This window comes from Paramacrobiotus metropolitanus, unplaced genomic scaffold (genome assembly GCF_019649055.1).
Source record: "Paramacrobiotus metropolitanus isolate TYO unplaced genomic scaffold, Prichtersi_v1.0 Parri_scaffold0000006, whole genome shotgun sequence".
In the NCBI taxonomy this organism is placed as follows: domain Eukaryota; kingdom Metazoa; phylum Tardigrada; class Eutardigrada; order Parachela; family Macrobiotidae; genus Paramacrobiotus; species Paramacrobiotus metropolitanus.
The window spans coordinates 1,515,041-1,541,136 of NW_026570226.1; the positions used below are offsets into that span (position 1 = coordinate 1,515,041).

Here is a 26,096-nt window from a genome sequence, read left to right on the forward strand (position 1 = left end):
TCCCCAGTATTAAGTAAGTCTCGCACTTTTTGAAATAAACATAGAACTATACAAAAGTACGTAGTAAAGAGGAACGCGACTAGGAGTCGACGTCCACGACTTTCTCTTAAAAGGCAATCATTGTACCACAATTTGTATTGATCGCGAAATGTGCAAAGGTGAGGATATCTATGATTTACATTTAATGCACTGCTGCGCATGCAAAGCATTTGCTTTTGCAAGAACTGGACAAGTTATCGATCTTTTGCACAAATACATAATTGCGTATATATGTACCTCTATACCACGCACCACAATGCCAGCTCGGGCATAACTGGATTGCACAGTTGTACATAATACCTGTGTTGCCAACTCCAGTTGTGCACAGTTTTACATTTTTCTCTCTTTTGCGGTAGCTTTTTCAGTCAAGGATTGGAGGTCTTTCATCGCACTTTTTTTGTAGCAAATGTCCAGTTAATGCATATGGAACAGAATGTCCTACAAGGAGACCAAAGGTACTTTGGCGCACTTTTCGTGGCTCGTTTTCCAAAACTAAAACCCATTTCCTGGAAACAACATAATTCTAGAGATCCGTTAATTGTTTGCTTCTAGAATTTGTGGAGATCCTTGCCGAACTGGAATGTCCAGAAAGCATCCAGGTCGATTCCTTTCAGTATCCAAACTTCGTGCTGATAGCTAAATTACTACATTGGCTAATTCTCAAGTAAGTCGCACGAGTTTTTATTATTCTCGGTTCCCAGTATGGACCGCAGTGAGCCGAGGCACATCTCAAATTACAGGCATAATATGGAAAACCGAGAAAAAAATAAAAACAGTTTCGTAACACACTGTAGCAGTAAATATAAACAAACTGATATTTATAGGTGCGATGCTGCATTTCAGCTTCCGCTGGAAATCGAAGCTGAGCAAGACAGAATCTTTTTTCTCAAGGCCGGAACTGATCACATGGTATCGTAATTTATTGCAGTATTGTTTCGACGCTGCAGAATGTAAGGTTTTGTTTCAGTACTCGTACAGTTGCTCATACAACATATTCACTTAATCGTAACAGATAAATACAACATGTACAGATAATGGTATTTATTTTTTATATGTAGCTTCTACAGTAAATCCGTGACAGTTCCAGGGCACGTAGAACGTATCTGTATTTCCTTTGCAACCGATCTGGTTTTATTTTTTAAATAGGCCGACCGTTACAGCATAATTTTGGATCCAAGAAAGCTGTACATGGCAGATGGCCACGCTGTGCGAGAAATGCTAAAAATTGCCCGCGTACTGCATCAAGCGTTGGCAAGCGTGAGCAATCCATCCAAAGATGTGCCCGCTTTTCATGAGGATGCTAAAAACAAGGCAATTGCCAAGGTAAATATTCCGGTGCGATGATTTTCCTGATTGACGTCGACGTTTAAAAGCTGTATATTGCGCATTTGGGAAAAATAATAGTATTTATTTTGAAGACCGCGCAATACTGTTATGCGTCGCAATCATGAAATTGGCGTTGGCCGAAATTGAACACATGCCAGATTTAATTAACCCATGCAAAATCGTACGAAAAGTGTCACTTTACAAATATTCACACAATGACGACGTTTGTAGATCATGGACTTGAAGGCATTTCGAAAGGAACAAGGCGATCTTGTCTTGTCCAGCGCAGAAATGTTTGACCTTCTCCGTAAAGAACCGGAAAATCACGTGAGTGTCCTACCCATTTCGAAAAAAAACTTTATTCCAAACAGAACGACACAATCGTGAAGCTATTAAAATTTAAAGTAGTAATTCGGAATACAACTATGGGCAATGGAACTAAAGGTCATCATGACTGTTGCCGGTTACGTTATGTGTTTATTTTGCAGGTTATGCGTCTTAACGCCTTAAATCTGAAAATGGATCCATTAAAAGTGGATGAGATGTTAGCAAAATCTGTTAGCGACGCTGAGGTACAACATGGCAGTTCACACACGGAAGACATCTGCAGTAATTTTTGTTGCATGTTTCGCAATAAGAGCAAAGGTTAGCCTAATGAAAAAAAATGAAATTTTGAACGCTTTGTCATTAGCAATTTAGCAGTATGCTGACAATGGTAACTGTAGACATGAGTAAAATTCCGTACAGAATGCTGTACTTAAATCAACTTCCATTAACGGAATATTACTACTAAAAGTGTTATTTCTCTCTTCGAACAGGAACTAACCAAAGATTATTCTGAAAAGTTTGAAAATATTGCATATGACAAAGCCAATCTGGAAGCAAAAATTCGTAAGCGCGAAGAAGAATTTGATCGGCTACAAAAACGCTACCAGACGGTGCAGAATTCCAAGTAAGAACTTTACTAAACGCAATAACAATGGACAGTGTACAAAACACTGCTTCCTGTCGGCAAACTTTGAAAAGTGAACTGGACGCGGTAAATTAACCTTAATTTTTGCTGTTGTGCTTTTGTTATAGACCAGGTTTCCTGGACGAGACGGATAAATTGCAAGTGGAACTGAAAAAGCTATACGAACGTTACTGTGTTCGATACCGGAACTTGATAGGATTGGAGGATCAAGTGAAAACCATGGAAGAAGATCTGGAAAAGGTTAGTACACGTTGGCTGTATAGTTCTACACATAAATTTTCTATGATAATTAATAAAACATTGCCACACAATTTCGGACGGCTATGCATTACTAAACGCGCGAAAACAAAGAAGCTTTTGTAAAAAAATCACTCGCAAAAATAATTTCAGAAATAAAATAAAGGCGATTACCTTGAAGCGCGACTGTGCATATCTGAGTGACATGTGTAGTAACAAGGCACAACGGCCACAATCATGAATTATTTTCATTGTACGAGTAAATTCGCTCACTATTTATCTGTTATAACATCTGCAGTTTTTGTACTTCATGTATCTTGAAGCTATACTTAATACTTTTACATTTGATCACTAAAGCCCGCCATCTCGGGATCATTTGATTAGTTATACAGTACTTTGTTCAGACTTCAGAGTATTGATTTCGTGGTTTTTCCGATTGTTTAGAAAAAACAAACAATTCAGGGAAAGGATGAATCGGAAACCCAGCGCATTGACGATTTAGGTATGCTGGGATTAGACAATACAGCCATCGACGACGGCTTCAACGATGGCTCACCGGAAGACGAACCGGAACCGGAACGACGTCGCATGCGGGGATTGGTAGTCCGGGAAAACGCTATCGACGAAGTCAGTGTACATTCACGCGATTCACCAGATTCGGAGCGAGCCACTAGCGCCAACCAGATCTCAGTCGCCAACAGAATCAACGGAAACCCACCCGAACTAAGCGACGATGATTTTTAGAACGTCTCTGATGATCTTCTCGCATTTCATGTAATTCTTGCCACACTATGATAAATTAGCCGCAGACTTCAGGTTTTATTCAGTTCAGTAAAATGGAAACCTGGAAACTCAACGAAGCGTTTTCCGAGATCCTTAAGAGCGCTTATAAATAACTTTTAACACCAGTTACACAAGACACATTAAGTCCCAACGCATACAGCAGATCAATCAAGCAACAAGACTCAAGTTTCACATTTTGAATAAAACCAAAAACCATTCACCATCACCACAAGGTTTAACCAACTGCTTAAAAGAATGTACAACTGAATATATTACAGCGCCAAAAATGGCAAATGACCGGAACCCAATTATTTAAATAAATTACCAAATCACCATAAAAAATGTCACAGCACATAAAAAAAAGAGAAGCTGTCAGATCATTGTCTAAAAATCCAGATTCAATTTTAATACAAGTATCTACCATCCTGCAACGTCCGTTGTCGGCAGGTCACTGCGCTTGTCGGCAGTTTTCTTCAGTTCAATCAAGTACTCATTAATCAAATCGTTCCACACCACACTGACACATTCTTCCTTGAGAATCGCCTCACTCTGCTTGAAATCACACCACTGTGCCTCGTTGCGCTCCAAATCCTGGAAGGCCAAATCGTAAACCATCTGTTGTTCCACATCATCTTGTTCCATTCGGCCAGCATGCAGCGCTACATCCGGAAGCACCATTCGAGCCGCCACATCCTCTACCGATTTCCATACCAGTGCCACAAAATGATCTGCATCGCTGGGCAATTTGACCTTAGAGAGTTGCAGCTTCCGTGTCGGAGTTCCCGGGAAGATGAATTTCTCTTCGCAGACATCAATTATACTATCAAACAGCATAGCTTCTTCTTCATGCTGATCGGCGTCAGAGGAAATCTCATGAAAAGAATTATATGAGGCGGAAAGTGCTTGTTGATGGATCAGGCGGCACATTGCGTCCACCACGGCATAGAAACTGTCCACTTTGTGCTGGCGCGTATATTCACCTTGCTTACGCAACTTTTCCGTCGATTCCGTAACGGTTTCAGCCACTTCTGGCATCACTACAGGATTGTGGACGGCGGTAAAGATGTCATCTTCCATCCAGTCGTCCGATGGCAACGAAATGTCAATCGGTTTAAATGCTTGTTTAGGTGATAAGGATGGAGAGGCATTGTTCGAAAGATTTAGTCTAGGCGACGATTGAGGCGAAACATTCACATCTGGTGAGTATCCGTTGACTATCGACCGCGTTACACCCAGTAGATCGTCTACAAATAAGATTATGCTGATTATGGTGGCGATTTTAAATAATTCCGTTCAATGAAACCCCACCTTACAGTTTCAAAGCTATTTAAAATACTTATTCACAATATCTGCTCAGGTGTTGAAAACCTTACCAATAATAGAATGTCCAGACGACGAAGTGGATCTAGCTGATTCCTGTGCAGCATCCAAATCTCCACCATCCACCGCCCCAACTTTACGCCCAGCAAACAGATCATCATTTCCATCCACTTTCTTGTCACCGCCCGAATTATCGTTGTTAACTTCTTCAATCTCTTTTTCACATGCATTCGCGGGGAGATCATCAACCTCATCCACAATAGACACGGTCACGCCGCTTTCCGACACAATATCATCTAAAAACAGTTCAATTTTTTAGCCTGCATTAACAAAACATCCCATCATTCATACCGGCTGCAGGTAGTAGTTCTCCATGTTCTAATTCATCTTCAACAGAGGACAATTCCTGCGCATTTTTGGATGGGAAACGGAGATCCAAATCAAAAGTCTCGTGAACGGCAATATCTGACAAAATAGTATCCACCTCAATGTTATCAAAATCTTGCAGATTCACACCAGCCTGGCCAATTTCCGAATGGCTGGATGACAAGAAATCACTTCGAATCGATGCAATATCGCTGCGGTTTTCGTTGGCATTGCTCTCGTCATGGGTGGCAGTTTCAGTTTTCTTTGGGGGAGATTTCACTCGGTCTGGTTGATTTTGAACACCTTCATCGTCCGAAAAAGTGTCAAAATCGTCCACGAAAGCATCTGAAGCAAGAAGTGTTAACCTCAAAATAATGCCCCACTGCTGTATTAAAGAATCGATAAAGTGACAGCGTTGTATTAATATGAATCCGATAAAAAACCACATGCATTTATGAATTTACGAACCAGCTAAAAAAACTAACCAAAAACATTAAGGCATGCAGAATACCTGGAATGGAGAGCATCGGACTAAGCGTTGGCGATACGATGTCATGAACATTGCTATCCACTTTGTCCAATTCGGTGTTTTGATCCATCTTATCATCGCCATTGATGTGCAAACGAAACTCCTTTTCCGTGGAACCAGTCGCTGCATGATTCCCAATCTCACCATCAGAGTACCTTTCAACAACCGAATCCGCGATTGAAACACTCTCGTCCGCAACTGATCGATGCGTGATGTCCTCGGCAAGCTTCTCAATAGCGTCAGTGTCCACAGGAAGCACTATCGGGTGCAGCGGGACAAAGTCCGCAGGAAAGTGGGGAGGTTCCACAGAAACCACTGGGCGCTCTTCCTTGATCTCAAAACGGATTTGACGTGGAGTGAGCGGCTCAGTGGGCGTAACTTTGGAGGCGGAACTGAGGGAGAAGGCCACCGACACTTCCGAGCCCGATCCTTCCGGTGTGCTGAGCCGCTTCGGACTGCTGGAGCGGGATGAGGGGCTGCTTATCTGTACCGGCACCGACACAGCAGTCGAGCTGGACTGGGAAGCTGGTTTGTCACTGTGAAAAGACGGTTTGACTTCATTCACAGGTGGAGTGGACACGCGAAGGTTGGCGAAGTTGAGTGGCGGGATAGTCAGAACGGGAAATTTCGGTGGATCCACGGGATCAGCTTCGAAAAATTCATCCTTTGGCGGGGGCTCATTTTCTATTAAGGAAACTTCGTTCTCTTCTGCTGATAACGAAGAAGAGGATGATGTTCGGGCATCTAGACAAAATTATAAATAAACACCGTAGTAACGGTTCGATTACAATTATTCGAAAAAAATTAATAGCACACATCAAACGCATCCATTTATTAGTTCTAACATCTCACAACCCTGTATAATTTTAGCTGTTTCCAGCTATAAACTTACACAACTTCTGTGTTAAACAAACCAAAGTAATTTTAAAATTCGCAAAAATTCGAGAATTACTATTCGCCCTTGCACTTCAAGTAAAGTTAAGCCATATCTCCCCATTATCTTGATTTTATGCAATTCAAAACGTAAATTTTCGGAAGCTACATGTTCAACACAGAGATTAGAATAATCGACATACCAGTGATATTCTCCCGTTTCGGCGTTTTCTCCACAACCAAACCCGATTCACTGGACATGCGCCCAGTGTTGTGACTATGGTCGGAGCTGTTATCCAAACCCTTCCCAAACGAATGCTCCAACCATTCTTCCACGACATTATTCGACTTTTCCATGGCACTATCGCCAACTCCACTCTGCCCTGCATGTGCCACATTTTCTTTGGCTTCTTCATCAATAAAGGGAATGGGTGCAATCCGCTCCTGAACAACAGGCGTCACCACAGACACATCGAAATCACTGGCGTAATCATCTTTTTTAGAATTAATGGTTGCCTCCACCGGTCCATTCTCCCCTCGACTGGCGACCAGTGGTCGCTCCCGTCGAGGACGTTTCTTCGCTTTCTGAGCCACTTGCAAGTAACCCATCTTGCGGATATATGTGTTGAGAAAATTATACGGATCGTTCTCCTGGAATTCGGCTGCGGGTCCTTTGGCATCTAATTCTCGGAGCTTCGTTTGTAGATCATCGTTAAGACGGCGCGTCTGCTCGGCCAAGAGATTCACGCGCTCCCTTGGCTTCGATCGCGGGACATGAGCGACCAGTTGGGAACGACTATCGTTCGTCGGAGAAGCTTGCAAGCTGGCTGCTGCTGTAGATGGTTTCTCCAGCAGTTTCAAAAGGGATTTTTTCCTCTCTTGCAGCTTCTCCAGTTGACTCTCCAAGTGATGCTCTTGATCAGACAGCTCTCTGATCGTGTCGCTAAGAGTTAGGGAACGATGATCACCTGCTGGAGAACTTCGACTTCGTGTTGATGGCAGCGTCCGCTGACGACGAGATTCCATTATGGAAATGGTAGCAAAAGTCAGGCAGATGCCATTATTGAGTAGTTAACACAATGACCAAGTTTCAAATCCATGGGAAAGTCGTTGTGCATCTACTGCAATAGAACTGCAGAATATCGTTACCCGATCAAAATTTCGCATTTTAAAATCTGGCCACTAATACCATAATATTATCATGGCCTGGCAAATTTCGGTATCGATTCATGGTTTCAAAAAATGAAACAAGTAACACATCTTTTAGTTTACTACGTACACTGGACGGGAAAACATTTTGAGCTTCCGAGTCTGCATTTGCAAATGGCCCGTAATCAATTGTGCAGGGCGGGCGGTCGCTGTGCGACTGCAACTTATAAGCCTTCTGGTCATCTATGATCTATGACGGGAAACAAATTTTGAGCTAATTACCACCTACTCGTAAACTTTCTGTCGAATTTGTATCGGTGTATAACATTTAAACGGATTACGGTCAGTGTTATATTTTTAGACTCTGCTCCTAACGGGACCATCCAGTTGAAAAAATTCGGCATAATTATGGAAACCCATATGAGTATAGATATAGAGTACTGAAGTACAAGCGCTGCTTACCAGTGAGTCAGTGACCATTGGATGTTAAACCAATTTTACAACAGGTGCATACACCCTGCAGTATTTCGTAAAAAATGATGGTGTTTCCATTTACTTCGTAATTTTATCATTATAATCCGTGATGTGAGATAATGTCGATCTTCAACCATATAAAATATTGTATTGAATGCATGCTTACCGTAATGTTGTATTGATTTTACCGAAAAGCTTAAGAGAGGGCAGCAAGAAAGTTTAAATAATCTCATCTAAATAAGAATTAAAAATTTTAACGGCGGGGCGTTGCCACAAATACAGGTATACTGGTACCGACATAATTATCACCTAACACAGGTGCGATGCTAAGATCATGAAAAAAGGGAAGGAAAATAATGACTGGGCATTAGTATGTTGAGAAGTTTATCGGCGCAATCTAAAGAGATACAATTCTATCACAAAACAAGAAGGGAAACACCAAACTATAAATCCCCAATTCGATGAACCGTTGCTTTAGGCAGTTTTCCGCTGGGCAATGTAGAAATGCAACAGAAGAAACAGATGGCACAGAACTAGTTCGCCAGTTACGAAATCATGTGTAGATACTGAACACCGGCATGGTATGTCCATAGTTTTGCAAAAATGCTTTTGATATAATTTTATTTAGACATCATACGCACTTTACGCATAACATACTGCTATAGGAAAATTTACAGGAAAACTAGAAGGAAATGGGATGGATAACACTTGTGACTGCTTATACTAATTAACATTAGAGATCTTCAAAATGCCGGCTGCGAGCAAATCGCCCGGCCATAATCGTAAAAGACGAACAGCCGGCAACGGAGAGAACTATCAAAATCAGCATCTGAGCATACAGTTTCAGCGATGTGCTGTAAAAATAGGCAACCGCACAGAAAACAGCCTGAAAACATACGTTCTACATTATTTTGAATCGTTTACATATACGACACGCTAATGTATCTTTACACGACATAATAATATCGGCAAGAATAGCTTACATAAACAGATTGAAACAATCCGACAGGAGGTACAATGTCTCTGCCGAACATTTCCGCCAGTAGAGCGTAAATCTGGATAGATGCAGCATAGTATAAAAACACCACCCAAAACCAAAGACAGGTACCTTGGCAAAATAATTGTGTTACCTGAGTGTTAATAGAGGCATCCCCTGTTGACAAGAAACCAAAATTATTACCGAAACTCATTTAACAAATTTCAGTATTGTTTCGATAGTTTTTTCTTACTTCCGAGGCCTGACAATAATTAGTCTCTCATAATGCTGCTTTTGACTTACCAATTCCCATTAGGAACGAACATAATACAGCAACGAATTTGCTAAAATCAAAAAAAATTATAATACATCCACACAGCAGATTGCACTACAATATGCCGATAATTTTATCATGCAAGTATTTGCCTTGGCCATACATTTGTTTTTTAGTTTGTAATGAATAAAACGCATTTTTGTGTTGACTACGTATACACGGCAAAGGGTTTTCATACCTGGGAGGACTGATTATGGACACGCCATCCGTTGGACCTAGGTTAGCCTCGGATGGTAGATTAAGATAGATAAAAATATATGCAATAACACTGAAAGTCACTCCGCCGATCACAATTTTTCCGCGATTCATATACGGAAATTTACTACTAACTGCGCCACAGATAGCACTTCCGGTCAGTTCACCCAGTCCAAGAAAGACACCGGCCATTCCCACCAGCGCTAACGAGCGGAAGCGATCAGTGTATCCAATGGACGAATTGTATATATCATTTCTAAATGCTGAAGATAACCCTAGCAAGAAAAAGAACAGTCAGAAGCAGCAAATAGTAAAGGATTTAATTGTACAAAGAACGACAACGCAGATATACCTAAATATATTACCAAAGGTGTCATATATAAAACATTGGGATCTTGCGTAAGCATTATCGCAGCTTCTGTAAATGCAAAATTGTTAATTGTCAGCATTTCATCGAGTTAATTATGTCGCTTACTCATGGAATCCCAAAAATTGCGGTCTATCGCCCTAAAGAAAAAAGCAACCACATATATAATAAAAGTACAACATGTACACAAGACTATGCAAATTCAATCGCGCTGCTAAGTTGTTCACCTCGCAAATTCTGATGGCTGCAGTACAGAGGCGGCTTGTCGTCGTTTTAGAAGTAACACAAGAATCGTTCCGAATACCGCCAGCGATAAGAGAAATGCGAATATCAAGTACCGCTAAATAAAACCAGAAAGATTTTCTTGCAAAGTTTGGTTGGAAGTTTCAACAAAACGGTGTGAAATCACGCTCACCTGTTTCGTGCTGATTTCCACAGAGCCGCTCATGATTAGAAAGAATCCCACATTACCCCAGACTAAGCTATGAAATTATGATAAACCCACTCATGAGAAAAACTCAGCATTTTGTTCAGTAAACATACCGAATTTACCTCGTCTCGTATAATCCATAAAATATGCCAGTATTCCTGAAATTATAAATATAAAATTATAGCCGTAATAGGCTTTTTATACCGGTGCCAGCATAAATGATCCAACTACAGCAAGAAAGATGTCAAACATACCGGCCAATGGTTTCGCTGTCGGAATTCAGCGCCTGCGCAAAGAACCGTGATGTGACATCTGGATTTAAATTTCGTTATATTATCTCATATGTTTCTTTTTTCGCATATATTATCGGGATCATCTATCTAGCCAAACCTAACCGCTAACGTTTTTGCTGTAAAAACGTTTCATCTGAAACATTTACCATGAACACGCCGCCGGCTGTGGACAGCACAGCTGATCCAAATCCCGCAACAATGGCCGCGATGAAAATTAGAACCATTAGAGGTCGTATGAATACCACGAGGAACAATATAAAACACACTAGAAGGATAATATCTATTCACTGTTAGCAGTGTGTAAATTTATTCACACCACACAAAAACTACCGGCTGAAATTATCATCGAATTCACTGGTCCAATGTTAGCCACCACTAAAAGCAAAAGAACATGTAACTTCATCGCTTTACACTGAAAAAGCGGGAAAAAATTGTTTGCTATATAAACTAGGTATTACCAGGTTGGGACAGCCAAAACGCAACAGCTAGTACACCTGCAAAAAAGCTTGAAAAATGATAGGAAATTTCCGTAAATAATACTAGACACAAATAACAAACTGGCACAAATTAGGAATTCATCACAAGATTTACAGTACTTACAGTAGGTCACTCCCAACACCTGCAATATACCGATCGTTTTTTAAATATGTAGTATTCAGCTATTAAGTTATTTGCTGCTGATGTGATCTTGACGTCCGTTCACAGGACTAGATAGGACACCGGAAGCTAAACAAAGCTTTTCAATTGAAAATTTTTCTAATGCGCATGCATTTTTCCTTTCAAAACTTTTGACATTCGTAACTGCACAAAATAAAATCTTACGTCTAGATTATTGTACTGAAGTTTACCGTGTAGCCAATAGTGCTAGTTCCGTGAAATTTCTCATCATCCACACTGTTCAGAACCAGCGTCTGCAACCGGAAATGCATAAAAAGCAATATAATACGAAGAATATGCAAAAGATGTAACTTTAGCTGTTTTAAGTCGCTTCTGTGGAAGTGCACAGATATGCTTTATTGTATACATCGTATAATTACAGCTTTTACTGTAACTCAGTGTAGACTTGCGAAGTATCTGAACGATACTCACTCCAATGGAAAGGGCCGTTTGCACGGAAGAAAGCAGAAACATATACGCCAGTCCAGTTTGGATTAGATTCCAGAATTGCACTTTACGTCTGGCTTTCAGTTCGGCACTGCGGACCAAGGGATTTCTGGAATGCAGCACGCTGCTCACAGTAAGGGTGGGTGCCTGATCGGCGAACTTCGGCGTTTCCTGAGTGCCGAACAGGTCGGGATATTGTGGGAGATCGGTTTCCGTGGCGCCATAATTTGATGTGCCCATTTTCAGTGGAACTGATAAATCGTGTCCGTCACCAATCCGTGCTTATGAGGGAATTAACAACAGTGTAGCAGTATACTTCCTCTCAAATAAACATAAAGCCGGCCCAAAAAATTGGTCTTATAAAAATTTTATTAATTAGTATTATTGCAACAGCTGTGTGCGATAAATTATCCATCATTACTCGCATAAAATTTTTACCATTGTTAGGTATAGATTAACGTTTCGCTACCTGCCATCTGTAAAAAGAAATTACTCTACTAGCAAAGTTTTGCCGGAAGCCGCAAGGCATACCAAAGTTTCAGCAGTATGAACAATTTTGTTCATTAGTGCACCCAAAGTCTAATTCTTTACTTTTTCAACCCCAAACCAGTTTTGCGGTTACCTTGTTGAACAGCAGTTACACTAAGCACCGCAAATCGTGTATACTTCTACTGTAATGTTGAAAGAGCAAACAACATGATTTTCGTTCTTCTGGTGCATCGGTGTACAGTAAACATCCATTCTGGATCGTTTTTTTATTTCTGCGCAGCAGTGTACAATTAGTGAGTAGCAAATACATACTTATCGTAAAGACACAACCTCCGCAAACTGTCGCCTTCTGCGTTTATTAAACATCTAGTATAAACTCCACATACTCCATGGTTTACACTTTACACAAATTAACAGTACAGCATAACTATAAAAACTTAATTACGAAAATATTATCACATAAACAGGAATCCGAGAATTACGTACACATCTGCTGTTTCCATCTTGAAGCTAGCTATCTCGAGGAAATACTAAAAGAATAAACTTTATAAGCTTAAAATCGGTAAAGAGCATCTGTTAGGAGGTATAAAAGAGTGACACTAGGCTGAAATTTCTAAAAACCATTAGGAGATTTTCAAGTCCAAAAATGTTTTGGTCCAAATGTCAAGATTCATTTCACGGATACAAGATTCTCAAAAGATCATTCACTCATTATGCAGAAGATTCTCAGTTCCTTCGTCTGCTAACTGTGATCGTTCCGATTGTAGAAAAGGAATCCTTGTCTTTTTGTAATCCCATTCTAGCTTGCAGAACGTGATTGTGGCGATACTTCCAATTATGGCCAAAATCAATAGTTGAATATACAAATGTAAAACAGTGGCGTAGAAGAAAGCACCGCAGCAAGTTAAACCCTGCGAAAAACAGTTAACAGACCCATAACAGAGAATACTGTATGTTTCACGGTTAAAGGAAGTAATATCAAAAAGTTAAAACAATGTTATTTTTGTAAAATTATACTTATACTACATAGGCCGGCATTAACACGAAAAAATCGAAAAGATATAGTTAGTGTGCTTAATTTCAGACACAAGTTGCCGAAATTGCGACTTACCCAGATGAACTGAAACAGAGCAAATGCTGGAACACTATCCGCAGCGTACATTTCTCCCAAATACGAATACAGTTGCGTGTTGAAAGCACTATCGCCTATAAAATCAACCATATAATAAGCATTTTAAATTAATTAAATTTTTCGTGCTGCTTGCACACTTACCAAATCCAAAAAGTACAGAACAAAACAACGCCAGCTGAAAACTGCAACACAAAATGTTGATGTAAAACAGTAATCATCTGCATTTTCTAAAACCCGAGCACAAGATTAATTTACCTGGGATGGATAAAACCGTCATCAAAAGTCGCGCCCAGTGGAGCCGCATTGGGAATATTAATAAAAACCAAAAATATCGCCACCATGTGCGAAACAAAACCACAGATAATCACCGGATCTCTTCCCATACGAGGAAAACGCGTGTCAGCCAATCCAAATATGATGGAACCTAAAACCGGTCGCAATGCTTGAACTGGTCGCATGCTGTCGCAATAAAAGAGTCGCAAAAACTGCGCAAAGGACATGTATGTACCTAAGATTTCCCCAATTCCGACGAATACCCCAGACAAACCAACCAAACTATCCGCAATATGAGTTCCGAATTTCTTTGTGTAACCCAATGACGAGTCGTAAACATTCGACCAAAAAGTCTGCTCCAATCCGATATATATAAAAGTCCACATGGCAAACAGCATACGCTTCGTTGTGATCAAACGTAACGAGCATCCTACAAGTTAGTGTGTGTTCAGTAGTAAGTATAGTATTGCAATGCATTCATTTGTACAGTTGCAATACATCCATTTGCACTTCACTGCAAAACAACTTCACTTACTAATAGAGTCAACCAGACCCCGAGATTTCACCCTAAAAAAAACAATTTGCAAATGGAATTCTGTCTTCACTAAAACTGAAGTCTCGAGCGCCTACTCTGCAGATTCCACTTTTACGCTTCCATCAGCATTAATCGAATGCGGGACTAGCTTAGGGACAGGGTATTTTAGAGCCATAATAAGGAATGTCCCTGCTCCAGCCAAAACCACAAGGGCTCCGAAAATCCAGTACCGCGTAACATCATCAATGGTTTCTGCACCATTCATTTTGTAGAAAAAGTAAAAATTCCCCCACAATAAGCTGCGATAAATGGATACTGTTAAGAAAAAGAAATTAAAATCAAAAAAGATACCAACCTTGTCTGGTACAACGCCCAAAACACAGCCGAGTTTCTGCAAAAGAAAATACAAGATGTTAAGCTCCGCGCGAACTGGAAACGTCCGGAGCCGAAAATTACCGGCCAATTGTTTCTTTATCAGAATTAAGCGACAGAAACACTCCTTCCGATGTCCATAATACGGCCTGTCCAACACCCAGAATCACTACTCCCGCGAACAATGTGCTGACGAGAGGCCGGATAAACGTGGAAACAAATATGCAGTAACAAACTAAAATCATGGAACAGTCAATACCATGCAAAATGGATTAAATAATCAGCCATCCAAGACTAGCTATACCTACCTCCCCCAATGAGCATGCCATACTTCGGTCCGATATTCGCCACCTAAATTAAAATACATTTTGAAAACGATTTATCTCCCCTTTCCAAATTTACTCATACCATGGTCTGGGATATCCATACTGATCCAGCGATTACACCTGTCAAAATTAAGGCAGTTAATTAATCTCCTCAAGTAGAAATAAATCAACCTGTGCAGAAATTGCGAATTAACTTTTCATAAATAAATTGAGCTATGAAGTGCGCAAACCCTTTGCGGATGTATAATTTGCATTAAAACTGCAAAACTCTCTGCAATCATGCGCGTGCTCACTGGACACGAATTAGAATTTACCGTTTAAAACAGCCAATAATTTGTATCCAAGTGTGCTGGTTCCGTTGAAATACTGATCGTGAACGCTGTCGATGACAATCGTCTACAGCACAGAAATATGTTATCAATACAGCATTAGTAAAAAGTTATCACTAATTGATTAATTACGTTTAAATGGTGAATACAGTCGGACAAATCTAAATGATGCAAGCTAGAGTAGACGTATAATTCCCGTTGGAAAAAAATGCTTACTTCTACTGTAGACGACGTCTGGGATGCACTGGACAGGAGCATAAACACAATGCCCACGAGGATAACATTTCGCAGCTGCATTTTACGCTGTGCACGAAGTAGATTGTCAGTATTAGGGTTATTATTCTCCTCGGAATCCCCAGAATTGATTGCCACATATGCTTGCTCCATCTTTGCTCCTAAAATACTGTAACTGCTGAATTTCAACGTGAAAGGTGTTTCTCGGCGATTACGCGGGCGCTGTTCGAGCTGCGAAGTATCGCTCTCCGCAATTACATACAGATGATACAGCTGATAATCACAGAAATTTGCAACTTGAGAGATTTTAAATCCATGCCCAGCGACTCCAGCCGTAATCTTACGTTCAGCAAAATAAACAAAAACTCCAAAATCGACACATACCCTGCCGTTTTTTCCAAAACAGTCATACAAAAATCGTGCAGTAAGCACTGTAATGTGTCCGCGATACCCTCAGCCCTCAGGTATAGTTGTTCATGAATTGCGGAAGCATAGATAAAGTTCCAATGTTCACGAAATCTTAACACAACAAACAATACAGAACTCGAAGAAAACTGGAATACTTCATCAGTTATGAACTTATGATTTAAAGTAACAAGTGCAATCGAAATAAGTGCTCTAATGTATTAGTCTATTAGCAATCAGTACAGTACTTATAAGAATACTATGTTGCGGTGGGACTGTTAAACTTAAACAAGCCTGGCTAGTGGCTACTACAAATATTATACTATCTATATAATTATGATCATTACATACAGCGCCAGTATACACGCAACAGCTGCTCTATTTGTTTTGAGAATTTCGGGTAAATAATTTTCAGATTTCCACTTAGTTTCACTACAAGCGTGTCGAAACTTTGATGTAAAGTAGCAGTAGTTGTATAATGCAATGAGTAGACTGATTTTATTTGTCAGATCACACTCAGTACATAATTGTAAGATACAAAAACCGCCAAACCACCTACAACAGAAAAGTTCAAAGGTACTGTAGACTACTGTATGCTGTACCGTAGTACATACAGTTCTTTGAGTGGTAATAAACCAGGTCCAATTACTGAAACACGGTTTTTTAACCGCGATGCGTGTCATACGACTCATACGCGCGTGGAACAATACTATTTAGTCTAATGGACATCATGGCCCTTCTTGTCTGTCCAACAAAGGAAGATAACACTGTAAAATGAGCAAAATCGTGGAAAAATTATTCTCCGCAGCGGGTGTTCGGTGTGAACTGAAGCCTCCAGGAATGTGTACAGAGAACGGAAAACGCCCGGATGGTGTTACCCAGGTTCCTGTGCGAGATGGCCCAGAATCCACTTCTCTGTTTGTCCCCGGGCGCGTGCATTAACCTTGTACTGGTGTGAAGACAACCGAATAGTGCCGTCTTTGTATTCAACGTAAGCACCTGTGCAGTAAACACGTAAATGTAGTATAGTCGGTCCCGTTACAAAATAATTGCTTCGAATTAAAATTTATTATTTAGACTAATAAAGGTATTGGTTAAACGAGCACTTACTCTGCAATGCGTCTTTGATTTTCAGGCTCAAAACAGGCCATTCTACACGGCGGAGACTAGCTTCCCAATCTTCTACTTTAACCGAAATCCGATCAGATCTAACGTTTGGACCAATTCCAATGATTCGAAGCAAACGAAGCGGACTTTTTACGCGCCTGCGACCGCGTCGTTCAAAGCACGACTCCAAATGGGTCTCTGCGTGATCCTTTCTACCTGTAGAAACATCCATTTTTACTGCTATTACAATATTACTAGCAGTATTTCAATATTACTAGCATTACAATATTACTAGCAGTATATTACTAGCACATTTTCACTCTTACCGACATTCAAATACTTTCTGCAGTTTGCACACCCGTACACCTTTCCTCCGGCTCTTTTACGACCTTTGCTAGCGCTCGGAAAAAGAGCGCTGATAATTTCGATGGAAACGGCGACTGCTTTATTTTCTTCCACACTTTCGGACAACATACTCCCCAGTGATTCGCAATTAAATGCTGTCACCTGCTTCGGCTGCAGGCGTGGCTTGACGGGGAGAACAAACAACTTCGTCGTTTGCCGCTCCAGTCACTTGGGTTTCGTTCACGGCGCCAAACGTCGGCTGTACACTTCCGGGCTGGTCATCTCTCACAGGGGGCTGTGGCGTTATCACCGCTGTCAAAGGTAAAAAAATCTCTTAACGACTTTGATAGCCGTCATGGTCAGTCTTCATACTCGTAATGCCTCGCATACCGCTAAGCGCTAGTAGTAACTAAGAAGTACGGAAAAGCGAGAAAAGGACCACAAACACTCTTTAAATTCCTTAAAGAATTAAGAATTTCCATTAGTGATTAGTGTAATGATCCATTAGTGTGTGATTACGAGTGGTGCTTCCTGCCGAATTACCTTTCGCAGACACTTCTTTGCGCTTAACAGAGCGAGATCGATGTTTTCCAGATTCCAGATCGCTAAGCGACATGCGAGTCGGCTTTCTACGAGGATACCTTCGCTCTGGGCTTTCGCTCTGGGCTTTATAATGCAAATTATATTGCCTAACCAAATCCCCATAGCAGAAACGAGGAAACTGTTTGCGGAACCTGCAAAAAACACACCAACAAATAGTCTGTTACGTCGACCGTCCCACGTTCGCATGGTGTCAATGCTGGTTATTTTGCTTTGTAATAATTATTTCTAAATATAAATGTGATATGTCACATGTAATGTTTAAAATTCTAGCCAATAACCAACTCACGAGTCAATAAAAATGAACACTTGGAGACTAGTACAGTAAGTAGTACGTAGAAAAGTCTCCTTCATATGCACTACGCTTCAAGTTCAAACTGCCTTAATACGATACCGAGTCAGTGATGTCACTAATTGAATAATCAGAAATTAACCAAGAAAAAAAAACTAAGCCAGAAAAATTAACTAAGCCAGAAGCCGGCATCTGGTTGAATGCCCTGCCTTCTGCACACATCGGCAACCTGCTCGGGGACGACGAGCTGAAGATTAGCATCGGCCTCCGTCTTGGTGCCACGATCTGTGTGCCTCATGACTGCGTCAAATGCCACAAACCCGTGGATGGCTATGGGCACCACGGACTGTCTTGCGCCTTTTCCGCCGGAAGGCATCCGCGACATGGAGGGCTGAACAGTATCATATGTAGGAGTCTGGTGTCCGCGGGTGTACCGGCGAAACTGGAACCACGCGGTACTTCACATACTACTGAACGTCGCCCGGACGGCTGCACGACCTTTGCTTGGAAACGCGGACTGTGTCTCGCGTGGGACGTAACTTGTGTAGATACGGTTGCACCGTCGCATGTTAAAGCCTCTTCCGCTACCGCGGGAGCGGCCGCTGTGCAAGCAGAGGAAAAGAAATCCAGATTGTACTCCTATTTGGTCGGCCGCTACCTTTTCATTGCGATCGCTTTCGAAACGATGGGCACGTGGGGTCCGTCAGCGATCGCATTCGTTAAAGAACTGGGCAGAAGACTGCAACAACACCGGAGAACTACGTTCGCATGAATTTCTACGACAGCGCTTGTCTATAGAAATTCAACGGGGAAATGCGGCGTCAGTGCTAGGCTCGATGGAAGGGCTGGACAAACTAAACGAAATTTTTATGTTGTAGTTTGGGTGTCTTTTCTAATAATTTGTGTATTGCATTTTGATTTGACCAATAAAGTGACCAAGAAAAAAGAAACTGGAAAATCTTTCATTGATTACTTACTTAAAATTCATCAAACGGCACTCGTGCATCACGAGTGCACTCGCATCACTCGTGCATGCCTTTGGCCGTACACTGTGGACCTTACTAAATTTTGCTGGCATAAGTAAGTATTAAAAGCTGCAGTCGACTCACATAAAGAATTTGTCTCCATAACGACAGACATATCGGTGAAATAATTCCTTTTCTTCTTCCGACCAAATGGGGATCTCCAGCTTCAGGGCTTGTAGCGCTGCGTTGAAGTCGAAGGTGGCGTCGCTTTTGCTTTTAATCAGAATATCCAGCGTTTTATCGTGGCCTATTTCCAGTGCGCTGCACTCGTCCATGAACGCCCGTAAACGCATTTTCGTCAATCGACTATCTTCAATTTCAGCCATTTTAAAAAGGAACAAGTCACTCCGAACTGAGCAGTTTAAACTCTAATTAGTCCACGTCTAGCGAGAGAGCATACTTACTATTTACAGAGCAGTCCATTCTTTTTTCTTGAATTTTTTCTTTTTTCTTTTTTTTTTCCATTCTTTTTTCTTGCTGATTTTGTTTGCCTTTATACTAGTATACATGTATTCGCAAAATGTTGCCAGCTGTCTAGCAGCAAAGCAAAGTAGCTGAAGTACGCATGCGGTTGCCCATGCAGCAACTGGAATGGAAGGCTGCTGGAATGAAAATCTTCATAAATTCGTAACTTTGTTAATTTCCGTGTTAAATTTTTTTGTAGAAGCCTAAAAAATATAAAATAGTGCAGTCTTAAGTTTCAAATTAGAAATCCGCAATTTATTTCTCACGATTTGCTTAAACTCTAACGATTAAGTCGAGTCCGACCATATGTAGCGGCAAAAAAGGAAGGCCGATTCCGCAGTGACGTCACACGTCGTTCTCGGCTTTTTGCCTTTTGCAAACAGAAACGAAATTTTATTTGCCACGAATACGATGGACGCAATTTCGCAAAGGGATAAACGACAGCAGCTATAGTATGTTTTCCTTTGGAAATAACTAATGTGGTGTACAGAAGTTTACTTAATTTTATTTTGATTTTGGGAAGCTCATCACGCAGCGAATGATGAAGAGTAAATCGGCGAATAAGTAAAAGAACTCTTGGATTGCTGGAGTTTCCCACAGAATGCGTCCTTAACCTGTAACCATAACGAAGTCTGGATTTATCGCTATCGCCAGTCTTTATTTGAAATTCGTGGTAACTGTCGATTTGTTGACGCTCGTCAATCTCTCATTCCACACTTGATATAATGGCGCGCCATCGGAATATTCGAAATGCGAATTACGATGGTAAGAACTGTGTGATATGACAATTTGGCTGTAAAAGAAGTAGGTAATTATGGATCTTTTCAGGTTAGAGTTATACTGTTATTGAAAACTTTTGCTTGGGTATTTTGTTTGCCGCTTCAAGTTATTTCTGAGTTCAGTGTGGAATATTATCGAGTGACTTGCGATGCTTTTATACTTACAGATTACGACGAGATTGAGGAGTTTGGCAAGTCGTACGAGGATGACAGCTGCATGTCACCGAGCATGGGTGCGCATTTTGCATTTGCCACTGACGCTGAATTTGTCGTGGTTTTGAATTTATTAACGTTGATTTACGATTTATCTGCAGCTCAGTTTATTTACCGTCGCGAAGATTCCGGTAAAACTCTGAACCGGCCACCACCCGTAGAGGAGGAAATGGCCATGGACGACGAAGCACCTGTATCAGAATCATCAGCATCCTCGGGAACTGCGATAAATCCAGGTTTGCGACCCAAATGTGGTTAACCGTACTTTTTCATGGAAATTCGTGACGTTGGCTATTTGCAGGAAAAATGCGTTCGTGTATTGATTATATCGAAAGCTGCTCAGGAGAAGCATATACAACGGATCAAATGCAGAAAGCCGTCGTCGCGTCTAATTACAATGCCGAATTGGCACTGCAGCTGCTTTTGGATCACGAAGGTAGCTCTGCTTTTTGATTTGATCGTGGATAATCAGCGTTTATTTGTTAATTCAATGTTTTTCATGGTTAACGGAGGCGTGTGTTTTTTTAAGCGTTTTTAGAAGTAAAGTACCTGTATTGTAAATTCAGTTAATCCATTTTCCACAATTTTGTGAACAGTTTTATTGTAGCGCTTTTAAAAAGAGTTAAAATGGACATTGTAGATACAACTGTGATAGTGAATTAATCGTGGGCTAGCGTGCACGTCATTGGATTTTGCTTTTTTTGCGTTTGGTTTCTCATTGCGATGTTGGATGTTACAGGGAACGTGCCCCAAAATTACGAGCTACCAGCTGCGTTTCTTTCAAAACGTATGTTGATTTTGTTCATTAATTGTACAACTATAACCGGAATATATTGTTCGGTTATCTTGCAGCCCCTCTCCCGGCGATTGCAAAAAAGCTGGAGAATTTATCAGGTGGGTTAGTGCAGATATTGAAATTGTGTGCTCGTTGTGTTGACAATTTTTTTTTTAATTTGTAAGGTTAGTGTCACATGAAGAATCTAATGCTCCTAAGAAGCTTTTATCGAAAGAGACGGGCGTGAGAAATGTTCGGAAAGTGACTGTTGCCGAAGATCCCACTTTGGTTCCGTCTGGAATCGGTTATAAGTCTGCTCTTCCGTCTGTACAGTTTCCAGACTGGATTTCCAGCTTCGTAGCAGACGTAAATCAGTACAACGCTTCTGCTGCTGGAGTTTTAGGTTGTAGAATGGTTTCGCCACGCTTGTTTACTGTTTAGTAATGGAAATTGAAAGAATTTTGCCGGCAGTTATTAACTCCACAAAATGCTCTGTTTTCCAGTGTCCAAACAGAGGCCATCGGCGTTAAGTATGCCAAGACCTGACTCAACTCCAGATTTCCGTAGTTTAAATTTGGACCGGTCAGCGGCCAGTACTCCCACTCCGGGCTCACCTAAAGGTTCGAGAAAGGGTTCAAAAGGCACACCTATCGGAATATCACCGGCCGTTACGCCTTCACCTGGTTCGCCCCGAGCTCAACGAAAAGGACCAAAAGATAAGGTTTCCCCAGTGAAAGCTGCAGAAAAGCAGGAAGAAGCCGCTGGCGATGGAATGATCAGCAAAGGCCCCGAAGCGCCAAATGCCAGGTTTGTTGTAGCTGACAGCGTTTTATACCTTTCGGTATGATTTTCTCAGTTTGGTAAACCACTGTGAATTTGTTTCTGCAGCAGAAATGCCGCAAAGGTATCCGCTTTATATGAACAACGTCAGAATGAATCGAAGCCTTTGATTAATTTGGTGGTAATTGGGCATGTGGATGCCGGAAAAAGTACACTGATGGGACATTTGCTATTCCTTATTGGCAAAGTGGATGCCAAGCAGATGGCCAAATTTGAGCACGAAGCCAAGAAAATTGGAAAATCTTCCTTTATGTATGCATGGGTTCTGGATGAGACAGGAGAAGAACGGTAAGTTGTTCCTTTACCTAATGACCTGCTAATTATTCCGGTTGCCAACGATAAACGGGAATTTCTCTAATTTTTTTGCAGATCTCGTGGCATCACCGTGGATATTGCTCACACGAGCTTCGAAACCGCCAACCGTGCCGTTAATTTAATGGATGCACCAGGCCACAAAGATTTCATCCCCAATATGATCACGGGTGCCGCACAAGCGGATGTGGCCATTTTGGTGGTAGATGCGGCGCGTGGTGGTTTCGAGACAGGTTTTGAAGCCGGTGGTCAGACCCGCGAGCACACATTGTTGGCCAGATCCCTCGGTGTAACACAGTTGATTGTGGCCATCAATAAAATGGATACGATTGACTGGTCCAAGGATCGGTTTGACCAGATTGTGGTCATATTGTCCAAATTTTTTAAGAGCATTGGATTTAAAGACGGGGATCTGTTCTTCATTCCCTGCAGTGGATTTACGGGTGATAATTTGGTTGAGCTTCCAAAGACGAAACTCGCAAATTGGTGGACGGGATCTACTTTAATTGACCAAATTGGTGAGAATTTTCAACGAAAGCAGTGAGACGAATGATTCAATACAGTTTTTTTGTTATGACATCTTGTGTAAAATTTTTCTAAGAGTTGCTTCTTGCTTACTACTTATTTTTTTGGTAGTTTAAATGTTTGTATAAACCTCGAAATAGTTTATGGTTTGTAGATAAATTTCGCCCGCCTGTACGGCAGATCGACAAACCATATCGCCAAATCATTACCGATGTTTTCAAATCTGCCACTGGAGGCTGTTCGGTAGCTGGAAAAATTGAAACGGGTCACGTGCAAGTCGGTGATCGTATATCAGTATGTCCGGCAGCCGTTGCGGGAACCGTTAAAAGTACGATTCATTGTTCTCTGGGATTTAATGGAATATCGCTGAGCATTGTTTCTAATTCGAGAACATTTTGAACAGGTATCATGTTGGATTCGGGTGCTTGCAGCAATGCCTTCGCGGGTGACAATGCGATCATTACGCTGACGGGTGTGGATGTGTTGAATATCCATGTTGGTGATGTGCTATGTGATCCTGTCAATCCAGTGGCTGCAGCTACTCGACTACGGGCTCGGATTGCCTTATTTACACCTAAAGTTCCTTTACTGGCTGGCCAGGAGTGTGTGTTCCATAATCAGTCATACACGGAATCCTGTGTTATAAAGAAAATTCTCACTCAGGTAGTGCTTGTGGATGTTTTGAACTTTTAGATAACCTTCATTTTGAACGCGAGGACTTTTCCTGTAGCCGTGTGTTTGTGATTCATTTACAGATTAACAGAAATACGGGTGAAGTGCAAAAGAAAAATCCCAGAGCACTTACGAAAAACACATCAGGGGAGGTGGAGATACTCTTGCAGCGGCCGGTGTGTGCCGAGCTGTATTCGGCTTCGAAAGAGCTTGGCAGGTTTATGTTGCGTGATGCTGGCTCAACAATTGCTGCAGGTCTCATTACAGAGGTAAAGATACACGCCATTGAGCGAAATTGTTTGGTTGTATTGTTCATGCGTTATTTATGTACTACCTGTCATAAGTTTTAATTAGCGTTTCGTGCTGGGAAACGTATTACAAGAGTATCAGTTAACAAAAAAAAGGCCATAACATCATTTCCGTTGCCATAACATCATACTACCTGTTGTCTTGCATACGTTGCGTTGCCGTTCCTCTACAGTACTTTACAAACGTTAAAGTTGTTGAAAATGTTGTTAATTATGTTGCAGTTGCAAATAGTTTTTTTAGATAGAACAAATTTCGTGTTTTTATTGTTTGATTTGAGCACTAGTAAGCCTTGAACGTTCTTACGAAGTTTATGCTGATGCAGACCAAATTTCTCTTGCAGATATTGGAATGAGGTTCAGAAAAGATTTCAAAAAACGAATGCCAATCCGGTTTAAAATATAATTAATTCCGAAAGTTGTGCCGACTTTCTGGGTTGTTTTATTTGTTTCTACCTGCTACCGAACGAGTAGAAGTATTCATTTGCGATGTCTTTATAGTAAGTAATAAGTTGGATTGTTGTTACTTTTAGTATCAGTGACGCCTTGTACCTCAGCCATCGTTTGTGCAAAAATAAATACCAGTTAAAACCAAAATCATCCCACACAGGTGCTTTCGGGAAATTGTCTCTCCAAGAAACGCACCAGTCAAAGTGGTGAATAAAAATGTTAAAGCATTCGTAAATGGTACAGCAAAGCGCAGTGGAGCGTGCGCCAAACCCATCCAGAAAAATACGCTCCCACACTGGTTGATGACAAATGGTAGAAATACCTGCAGAAAAACCAGATCCTTAAATTTGGGCCAGTGTTTATGAAAACTTCGATTGCGCATATCTGTAGTATTTGAGAGGAATGAACTACACAAACGCATATAAACATGGCAGTACACAATGCAAAACAATAGGGAGTTTTAAAGATAAAGTGCCTGCATTGTCAGTTTATATTCTAATGTGCAGTAACACTGTAACAATCCCATAATTTATAGCCGGCCAAAGTAGCCATTCGACGTTTCGACTCATTAGGGTAAAGACTAAAGTGCTTCAATTACCGTTCAAATTTAAAACATTTAACCAGCGTGAAGGATGCTAAAAGCGACAACTTATATACCTGCCAAGTTCCCATGAAACTTCCTAGTTTACAGACATTTCTCCATATCCACCACCACACGCCGCAAGAGGCAAACTGACGTTTCTGAATCTCTGAGATCGACTTCGCCGAATTCGCTCTGGATCCTTGTCGTATAAATGGATTGGTACATCCCCATACGATTGCGGCCGTGAGAAGAAATCCGATATAACCATACGATCCAGCGGCCTATGCGAAAGCATCAAACACTATCTATTATCTAACCCTTACCATTATTCTCGTATTCATTGGAACGGTACCTATTCTGGCTATTCAATACAACACAAATGTGAAATGTAAAAACGGCTCAGAAGAGAAATTCATCATTCGAAGTGCGGCTGTTCTTACCTGTTCTTCAGCACCTCCTAACGTTTCGCCCACTTCGCAGATTACCATTTCACGCAGCTGTACAACGAATGAAAACCATGCTCCAGCCTAATTCTCCCAAAAATATCCATTCTTCATAAAACGCGAACTCTTTCCCAAACAAGAACAAGTTTCGGTAAACACAGACATATGCACCTAGCCATAAGTACTGTACCTAAAATATTTATACGTACACAATACTCTAATGGTAACCTCCGCCGGGTGGCAGGCCTGGGTTCACGATAACAGCTGTTTCTGCGTGATATCATCCGTGGGAGCTTCTGCGTCCTGACTAGAGCCCCCAAACAGTAGCAAATTTCTGTACGGCTACGTACGGTTTCCGCTTACGGCTCTTACTGTACGGTACGGTTACGGCAAAAATAACTGGATCGACCGTACGGTATACCGTATACGGCAGTACCGTATACGGCAAGCCCATTGTAAAAGCGTGTTTTTGGCTTACGGTTACGTACGGCACTTTCGTTAC

The 26,096-nt window shown here is 41.2% G+C and overlaps 7 protein-coding genes across 18 annotated transcripts; 2 read left to right on the forward strand and 5 right to left on the reverse strand.

The window, feature by feature from the left end:
* Positions 1-310: 310 nt before the first annotated feature.
* LOC129581554 (clusterin-associated protein 1-like) lies at positions 311-3,412 on the forward strand. The gene is made up of 9 exons (XM_055472695.1): positions 311-494; positions 592-703; positions 864-948; positions 1,186-1,362; positions 1,597-1,692; positions 1,854-1,937; positions 2,184-2,317; positions 2,446-2,578; positions 3,020-3,412. Exons 1-9 carry the CDS (start codon positions 473-475, stop codon positions 3,317-3,319), a joined length of 1,143 nt encoding a protein of 380 aa, XP_055328670.1. The 5' UTR covers positions 311-472; the 3' UTR covers positions 3,320-3,412.
* Positions 3,413-3,540: 128 nt separating this feature from the next.
* On the reverse strand, positions 3,541-7,734 carry LOC129581553 (uncharacterized). The gene is made up of 5 exons (XM_055472694.1): positions 6,650-7,734; positions 5,556-6,317; positions 5,030-5,389; positions 4,732-4,974; positions 3,541-4,602 (listed from the first exon to the last, which is right to left on the reverse strand). The coding sequence occupies exons 1-5, from the start codon at positions 7,470-7,472 to the stop codon at positions 3,776-3,778; spliced, it is 3,015 nt and encodes a 1,004-aa protein (XP_055328669.1). The 5' UTR covers positions 7,473-7,734; the 3' UTR covers positions 3,541-3,775.
* Positions 7,735-8,549: 815 nt separating this feature from the next.
* LOC129581827 (UNC93-like protein MFSD11) lies at positions 8,550-12,233 on the reverse strand. 2 transcript variants are annotated; one of them, XM_055473090.1, is made up of 17 exons: positions 11,754-12,233; positions 11,513-11,575; positions 11,265-11,283; positions 11,123-11,158; positions 10,995-11,039; positions 10,811-10,929; positions 10,626-10,657; positions 10,494-10,529; positions 10,357-10,423; positions 10,169-10,281; positions 10,050-10,081; positions 9,927-9,992; positions 9,558-9,849; positions 9,349-9,389; positions 9,200-9,222; positions 9,053-9,124; positions 8,550-8,955 (listed from the first exon to the last, which is right to left on the reverse strand). In XM_055473090.1, exons 1-17 carry the CDS (start codon positions 12,006-12,008, stop codon positions 8,803-8,805), a joined length of 1,464 nt encoding a protein of 487 aa, XP_055329065.1. In that variant the 5' UTR covers positions 12,009-12,233; the 3' UTR covers positions 8,550-8,802. The 2 variants fall into 2 exon arrangements, with proteins under 2 accessions (XP_055329065.1, XP_055329064.1); XM_055473089.1 differs by having other exon boundaries at positions 10,811-10,944.
* Positions 12,234-12,605: 372 nt separating this feature from the next.
* On the reverse strand, positions 12,606-16,233 carry LOC129582043 (UNC93-like protein MFSD11). Of its 2 annotated transcripts, none has more exons than XM_055473420.1 (14): positions 15,843-16,233; positions 15,441-15,619; positions 15,210-15,291; positions 14,978-15,015; positions 14,878-14,920; positions 14,654-14,804; positions 14,553-14,588; positions 14,293-14,496; positions 14,198-14,229; positions 13,898-14,092; positions 13,645-13,813; positions 13,531-13,571; positions 13,369-13,463; positions 12,606-13,168 (listed from the first exon to the last, which is right to left on the reverse strand). In XM_055473420.1, exons 2-14 carry the CDS (start codon positions 15,609-15,611, stop codon positions 12,962-12,964), a joined length of 1,464 nt encoding a protein of 487 aa, XP_055329395.1. In that variant the 5' UTR covers positions 15,612-15,619; positions 15,843-16,233; the 3' UTR covers positions 12,606-12,961. The 2 variants fall into 2 exon arrangements, with proteins under 2 accessions (XP_055329395.1, XP_055329396.1); XM_055473421.1 differs by having other exon boundaries at positions 15,721-15,856.
* A 117-nt stretch (positions 16,234-16,350) lies between these two features.
* LOC129582045 (uncharacterized) lies at positions 16,351-19,972 on the reverse strand. 7 transcript variants are annotated; one of them, XR_008689578.1, is made up of 6 exons: positions 19,317-19,865; positions 18,205-18,946; positions 17,859-18,049; positions 17,297-17,627; positions 16,974-17,186; positions 16,351-16,862 (listed from the first exon to the last, which is right to left on the reverse strand). XR_008689578.1 is itself a non-coding variant. In XM_055473424.1 (6 exons), the coding sequence occupies exons 1-4, from the start codon at positions 19,695-19,697 to the stop codon at positions 17,464-17,466; spliced, it is 642 nt and encodes a 213-aa protein (XP_055329399.1). In that variant the 5' UTR covers positions 19,698-19,972; the 3' UTR covers positions 16,351-16,862; positions 16,974-17,186; positions 17,297-17,463. The 7 variants fall into 7 exon arrangements, 2 of the variants coding, with proteins under 2 accessions (XP_055329399.1, XP_055329400.1); XR_008689579.1 differs by having other exon boundaries at positions 18,310-18,946; positions 19,317-19,861; XR_008689580.1 differs by having other exon boundaries at positions 18,437-18,946; positions 19,317-19,850.
* Positions 19,901-24,715, forward strand: LOC129582041 (HBS1-like protein). Of its 4 annotated transcripts, XM_055473417.1 has the most exons (15): positions 19,907-20,149; positions 20,221-20,462; positions 20,644-20,709; positions 20,791-20,925; positions 20,991-21,125; positions 21,429-21,476; positions 21,542-21,583; positions 21,655-21,867; positions 21,968-22,271; positions 22,353-22,592; positions 22,674-23,134; positions 23,296-23,469; positions 23,545-23,804; positions 23,897-24,082; positions 24,463-24,715. In XM_055473417.1, the coding sequence occupies exons 2-15, from the start codon at positions 20,423-20,425 to the stop codon at positions 24,472-24,474; spliced, it is 2,316 nt and encodes a 771-aa protein (XP_055329392.1). In that variant the 5' UTR covers positions 19,907-20,149; positions 20,221-20,422; the 3' UTR covers positions 24,475-24,715. The 4 variants fall into 4 exon arrangements, with proteins under 4 accessions (XP_055329393.1, XP_055329392.1, XP_055329391.1 ...); XM_055473418.1 differs by having other exon boundaries at positions 19,901-20,462; positions 22,356-22,592; XM_055473416.1 differs by having other exon boundaries at positions 19,907-20,462.
* Positions 24,573-25,802, reverse strand: LOC129582046 (transmembrane protein 234 homolog). The gene is made up of 3 exons (XM_055473426.1): positions 25,592-25,802; positions 25,226-25,432; positions 24,573-24,890 (listed from the first exon to the last, which is right to left on the reverse strand). The coding sequence occupies exons 1-3, from the start codon at positions 25,637-25,639 to the stop codon at positions 24,672-24,674; spliced, it is 474 nt and encodes a 157-aa protein (XP_055329401.1). The 5' UTR covers positions 25,640-25,802; the 3' UTR covers positions 24,573-24,671.
* Between the last annotated feature and the right edge of the window lie 294 nt (positions 25,803-26,096).

Excerpts from the sequence above, each read along its gene's own strand:
- LOC129582046 (XM_055473426.1), bottom strand. The coding sequence starts at position 25,639 with ATGGTAATCTGCGAAGTGGGCGAAACGTTAGGAGGTGCTGAAGAACAG. Across the intron at positions 25,433-25,591 it reads TAGGAGGTGCTGAAGAACAG|GCCGCTGGATCGTATGGTTA; the intron begins GTAAGAACAGCC and ends GCTTTCGCATAG. Across the intron at positions 24,891-25,225 it reads GTTTCATGGGAACTTGGCAG|GTATTTCTACCATTTGTCAT; the intron begins GTATATAAGTTG and ends GTTTTTCTGCAG.
- LOC129582041 (XM_055473416.1), top strand. The coding sequence starts at position 20,423 with ATGGCGCGCCATCGGAATATTCGAAATGCGAATTACGATG. Across the intron at positions 21,126-21,428 it reads GCTGCTTTTGGATCACGAAG|GGAACGTGCCCCAAAATTAC; the intron begins GTAGCTCTGCTT and ends TGGATGTTACAG. Across the intron at positions 21,584-21,654 it reads AAAGCTGGAGAATTTATCAG|TGTCACATGAAGAATCTAAT; the intron begins GTGGGTTAGTGC and ends TTGTAAGGTTAG.
- LOC129582043 (XM_055473420.1), bottom strand. The coding sequence starts at position 15,611 with ATGGAGCAAGCATATGTGGCAATCAATTCTGGGGATTCCGAGGAGAAT. Across the intron at positions 14,497-14,552 it reads TGGGCGTTGTACCAGACAAG|CTTATTGTGGGGGAATTTTT; the intron begins GTTGGTATCTTT and ends CATTTATCGCAG. Across the intron at positions 13,814-13,897 it reads CGGAATTGGGGAAATCTTAG|GTTCCATCATATTTGGATTG; the intron begins GTACATACATGT and ends GACCGGTTTTAG.
- LOC129581553 (XM_055472694.1), bottom strand. The coding sequence starts at position 7,472 with ATGGAATCTCGTCGTCAGCGGACGCTGCCATCAACACGAAGTCGAAGT. Across the intron at positions 6,318-6,649 it reads GAAACGGGAGAATATCACTG|ATGCCCGAACATCATCCTCT; the intron begins GTATGTCGATTA and ends AATTTTGTCTAG. Across the intron at positions 4,603-4,731 it reads GTCTGGACATTCTATTATTG|ACGATCTACTGGGTGTAACG; the intron begins GTAAGGTTTTCA and ends TCTTATTTGTAG.
- LOC129581827 (XM_055473089.1), bottom strand. The coding sequence starts at position 12,008 with ATGGGCACATCAAATTATGGCGCCACGGAAACCGATCTCCCACAATAT. Across the intron at positions 10,658-10,810 it reads CAGCCGGCGGCGTGTTCATG|GCGCTGAATTCCGACAGCGA; the intron begins GTAAATGTTTCA and ends TTCTTTGCGCAG. Across the intron at positions 10,424-10,493 it reads TATGGATTATACGAGACGAG|CTTAGTCTGGGGTAATGTGG; the intron begins GTAAATTCGGTA and ends ATAATTTCATAG.
- LOC129581554 (XM_055472695.1), top strand. The coding sequence starts at position 473 with ATGTCCTACAAGGAGACCAAAG. Across the intron at positions 1,363-1,596 it reads AAAACAAGGCAATTGCCAAG|ATCATGGACTTGAAGGCATT; the intron begins GTAAATATTCCG and ends CGACGTTTGTAG. Across the intron at positions 2,318-2,445 it reads CAGACGGTGCAGAATTCCAA|ACCAGGTTTCCTGGACGAGA; the intron begins GTAAGAACTTTA and ends CTTTTGTTATAG.
- LOC129582045 (XM_055473424.1), bottom strand. The coding sequence starts at position 19,697 with ATGGAAAAAAAAAAGAAAAAAGAAAAAATTCAAGAAAAAAGAATGGAC. Across the intron at positions 18,050-19,316 it reads TATGGAGACAAATTCTTTAT|GTTCCGCAAACAGTTTCCTC; the intron begins GTGAGTCGACTG and ends TGTTTTTTGCAG. Across the intron at positions 17,628-17,858 it reads CAAAGAAGTGTCTGCGAAAG|CGGTGATAACGCCACAGCCC; the intron begins GTAATTCGGCAG and ends TACCTTTGACAG.